Source organism: Vespa velutina, chromosome 7 (genome assembly GCF_912470025.1).
Source record: "Vespa velutina chromosome 7, iVesVel2.1, whole genome shotgun sequence".
In the NCBI taxonomy this organism is placed as follows: domain Eukaryota; kingdom Metazoa; phylum Arthropoda; class Insecta; order Hymenoptera; family Vespidae; genus Vespa; species Vespa velutina.
The window spans coordinates 6990079-6995078 of NC_062194.1; the positions used below are offsets into that span (position 1 = coordinate 6990079).

At 35.7% G+C, this 5000-nt stretch overlaps 1 protein-coding gene across 6 annotated transcripts in view; it reads right to left on the reverse strand.

Moving 5' to 3' along the window:
- The window catches only part of LOC124950759, a 269099-nt gene that overhangs the window by 27979 nt on the left and 236120 nt on the right, over window positions 1-5000 (reverse strand). For all 6 annotated transcript variants that reach the window (XR_007101430.1, XR_007101429.1, XM_047497992.1 and 3 more), the window contains one exon: window positions 980-1220. Coding sequence is in view for 4 of the 6 variants with exons in the window: in XM_047497992.1 (XP_047353948.1) it covers window positions 980-1220 (241 nt within the window). In the remaining 2 variants the exon portion in view is untranslated. The remainder of the gene's footprint in view (window positions 1-979; window positions 1221-5000) is intronic.

Sequence of the window (5000 nt, forward strand, 5' to 3'; positions counted from 1 at the left end):
CGTAGATACTATACACGTACGACCGATTAAAAGCGATACGTTAGTTCGCGCGAACTCGGCCGCAAGAGTGCTTTAATGAGAGAGTAGTACCTGGGTAAGCCTATATTGACATTTCACTGTGCATACGAAGAACGATGTAGAGAGAAAGCCAAAGGGAAGTCTACAGACTTGATACTCCTACGTAATCCTCTCAGCATCCTATTTATTTATATGCGAGTAAGAGTAGAACGCGTGCTGAGAAATACGAAAGGTCGACAGTGATATGATATTATCGTTTTATCATATATTCAACATACTACCTACAAAGTACCGACGATGGTTGCCGACTCGAGAGAAAGCGCGCGCGCGCGCTAGAGAGAGAGAGAGAGAGAGAGAGAGAGAGAGAGAGAGAGAGAAGTATAAGATATGTAGGAAAAACGACGTTATTAAATAATAATACTGAGATGGGTAAACGAAGAAGAATATTCTACGAAATAAAATCCAACTTTTATACGAATAAAGTCACGAATGGACTCATTAAATTTTCGTAAACTTTTCTAAAAGGTTGGAAGGGAAGGAGGGGGGGGGGAGAATGGGAGGGGCGTAGAGGATCGTTTTGCTTTTAGACTGTTGACACTGTCTTATTTTCATTAGAAAATGAAATGTGACATACGACCGATTCACTTTGAGTTTATTATAAAGATCCTTTTTAATTGGACGTATATCCTTTATTAGGACTTTATTCTTTTTTAATTCTTCTTTTTTTTTTTCTTTTTTTTTTTTTTTTTATTGAAGGCAATTATCACTTTTATTTAGCTAACAATTTGGATAAATATTTAATTCCAAATTCCATCTACTTTTCCTTCGCCTAATACTTTCACACTTATATCGTCCTTGAAATAGACCCTAAGCCGGAGAAAGAATTGAATTTATATTTTAAGAATGAAATATATATTATATTTACGCATATTATGATTTTTATTTGCAAATTAGAACTCACCAGTCACGTGTAGCTTTGGCGACAAACATCATTTGATCGTAAGTATGCGTCGCCGATGAGTAATGATGATGATGATCCTCGATTGGTACCGTCGCATGACAGGCTAATCGAGTCTCGTTTCGATCGAGAATCGTCAGGTTGTATGTCGAGGCTAAGAGACGTGAAGCCATTCGATCCAACGCCACCCATGACTTCGGTGCCACAACCCATGAAGGGTAAGCGCACCGTTCCGTCATATATTCTGAAATACGAAAATATTGAAAAATATTTAATTGATCGATACACGAAAACGAAGAAACAAAAATAAAAAAAAAAAAAAAAAAAGAACGAAAGACAAGAACGTTCTCTTTTATTTTCGTTCAATCGGATAGATCCGTTGGATTTGTGTTACAACATCGAGAGAAAAAAAAAGAAAAAAAGAATAAATAATTCAATACTTCCAAAATATTTCCTTGTTTTCTTCCTTCCATTCATTATCCAAAATATCAACGATCAAAATACAAAGTGGTGGCCATTGTATGACCGAAGAGTTTAAAAAAATCATAACTTTTTCATTTTCAATCTTTTCAATTTTTTCTTTTACAATTGTTTTTGTAAATTATATTAGTATCCCTTTGGAGATTAAAATGATGACGTATAATGCCTAGCGATAATAAAAAAAGAATTAAAAAGACATATGTTCGTAAAAGTTACTATCGTTTCATATCATTCAGTCGTCTTCCAATGCTCATCCTGTATGTGAACAACATGACAATGACAAAAAATAAAAAAAAAAAAAAAAAAAAAAAAAAATATAAAAAAAAAAGAAAAAAAAAAAAGAAAGAAAGAAAAAAGAAAATTTACACGCAATCTGCGCGTACACACGTATATCTATCTAAATACAATACACGGATAAATAAATCGATCGAATGGATAAAATTCAACGATATAAAAGTAATAGAGATATGTAAAATATCGATGAAGGAACATCTAATTCCTATCTACTCCTTCTTTCATCTTCTCACGCGAGCCCTTGCTTATGATATCCCGCGATGGCTTAGAAGACGCCAGGAGTAGTATTTGTGTAGTTGCGACGAGAAGCTCTGTTTATTTGCGCGTCCGAACGGAATTGCGCTAGCAAGGACGTTAGTGTGAGTAATACGCTCTTCATCCGACGCGTGGAAGGGGAAACGAAAGGAGCTTCGGAGTTGCCGGAGATCCCGGGGCTAATCTGCCTTCTGGAAAGTTTAAATGGAAACGCCGAGAACCGGGCTCGATGTGAGCGAAAGAGAGACAGAGACAGAGACAGAAACAGAGATAGAGATAGAAAGAGAGAGAGAGAGAAAGAGAGAGAGAGAGAGAGAAAGAGAGAGAGAGAGAAAAGAGGGGTGAGGAGGATAACGAAACATCCGGGGTGCCGTTGCGAGCCGATGAAAAATTTTTAAGCTGCTTATCGCTCCAGTCGAATTTATTGCGGCCCACGTACGGCAACGATTTCGAAATATTAATTCCGTGCCACGCGTACGGCTCGCCAAACCGTTGGTGAAGGCAATTCGTGAGAGAAAAATAGATAGATAGAGAGAGAGAGAGAGAGAGGGAGAGGGAAAGAGAGAGAGAGAGAGAGAGAGAGAGAGAGAGAGAGAGAGAGATAGAAAAGTGAATCGTACGTTTCACGATTGAATGCCATGATTTTTCAGTGCTGAAAGCTGAGAAAAGAGAGAGAAAGAGAGAGAAAAAAAGTGGGTAATCCAGTACGAAAATTACTCGAATGCGTGTTTCTATGGTATTTGGAAGATCGGTATAGATAATCTTACTTTACTATTCTATTTGTCGACGTCGAAATCAAATAAAACGAGGGATTACAAAAGGTCCATAACAATTTTTTGACAATTTTATCGTATGTAGGAACGTAATACGTCGAAACGTTGTTTTATTCGTCCAATGACACGTAAAGGAGGAACGTGTATAGTTCGAACGTGTTTTCTTCTTCAAGTGGAACTTGATCTTTGGTCGAAGAAAATCGTGAACCGGAAGATCGGTCGGGATGGATGGTAGAAGGAATGATAGGGGAAGGGGGTGGAGGGACTTGGTATCGCGTATTATGTGATACACGTATGTAGTACGTGTCTACTGTAGTATATATACTAGAGAATATTCCAAGTAGCTGGTGGTGTCGATCACTCTAGTACTCTCGTGCTCTCTATCCTACACCGCTTTCCACAGGCAGCTTCATAGTTTACGTGCTCCGTTTTGCTATGCTCCAATACTACATCCATTCTACATCGTCAGTCTATGTACTTGCATCTTCGTCGAAACTCGAATCTTCGCTTCGAGTCGATATAGGTGAAACCGAGCAGAACTTCAATTTCACCTTTACGATCGACCAGAGATATTCTCGATCGAGATTTCGAATTAATCCGTAACCAAATTCATCTCTTGTCCGAGAAGATAGAACAAAGAACGGACAGAAATATTTGTTCGCCTTTATAATGATGTATCCATGTATATGTATATATATATATATATTTTTTTTTTTTATGTTATATATAGAAGGCAATAATATATATAAGTATGAGGTTTATAGATACATATTTGAGATAAATAGATAAATATATGAGTATCGTCTGTCGATATACGAAGGCAAAGTTGTATTATCTTTGAAAATAATTTTCCACGAATGATTTCGATTATACGAACGTGGCCGCAAAGTTTTGTCATCCATTTACCTCACATTTATTTTCCAAGTTTCGAAAAGGTTTCTGTCTGTTGATCGGCCATTCCCGTTCCGTTGATCGGTCTGATAGATTTGTTTTTTAATAAATTAATTCAATTTTATATTAAGTCGTTGGGAAAACGACTATGCGAGAAGAGGAGGGCACACTCATGAATATGTCTATATATGTATTTATTTAAATGATTTTGTAGATGATTTTACAATTTGATTACTCCGTCCTTCGTCTCTCTCTCTCTCTCTCTCCCTCTCTTGTTCTCTCTTACCGTGCTCCGCACTCATTTTCCTCCATTATTATTATACATCGGTGTATTCTGTTATTTTGTAATCTACTACGTTTCCGCACGTTTAAAATTCATTTCTAGAGTTTCCAATTTTACAACAGATGCCAATTGATGAAATATTTTCCCGGATAATAGAATGAGGAACAACGTTGAACCGCTTTTAAGTCAATCTCGGCCATTTGCTTGAATTTCGATGAAGTTTTCCTTAGACGTACTAGACTTCATCCATCATAGTCTTCGAGAGTTACAAAGCAATCTTCGAGCATGAGACGACGCGCACAGATTGCTTGACTAGACCTGCGACCTGTTTTATTTCACGAGACCGATGACCTCCTCGAATCGATAGATAAGTAAGATAAGTAAGTTTAATCGTATTAAACAAATCCGTTTTACATTTTTCGTTAGATAAAAAAAAAAAAAAAAAGAAAAAGAAAAAAAGAAGAAGAAGAAGACAAAAGACAGGAGAAATCAATGGCATCTATTATGAAAATGAAAAACGATGAATAATATTTTTTATATCACGCAAATGACGAACTTGAATACCTACGTATAAGATTAACTGAAAGCTAACGTATAAGATTAACGAAAAAAGGTGTTACGAAGTTGAAAAGCTTCGAAGTTGGGACGTACGTATAACTTTTGAAGTAAAGATCCTCGTAAAAGTCTTAACAAGTGACAAAGACAAGAGTAATATTTTCGACGGCAACGTGCGAGTAAGTTCATTAAGATTTGGAAGAGATGAAAGAGTGATCTTTCTATTACGAAAATTTGCGATGAAAAATAAAAAACAGGGAAAATTAGGATAGAGTTGTCGAAAAAAAAAAAAAAAAAAAAAAAAAAAAAAAAAAAAAAAAAAAAAAAAGGAAAAAAAATAAGAATATAAAAAAAAAAAAAATACAAAAAGAAACGTTTAGAAAGATTAAACATGTCGGATGTATTAAACGTCGAACGTTACAAAATTTTCAATATTGTCTTACGTATCGTATTTTGTAGAATATATGAGACACGTAATATACAAAATGATTTT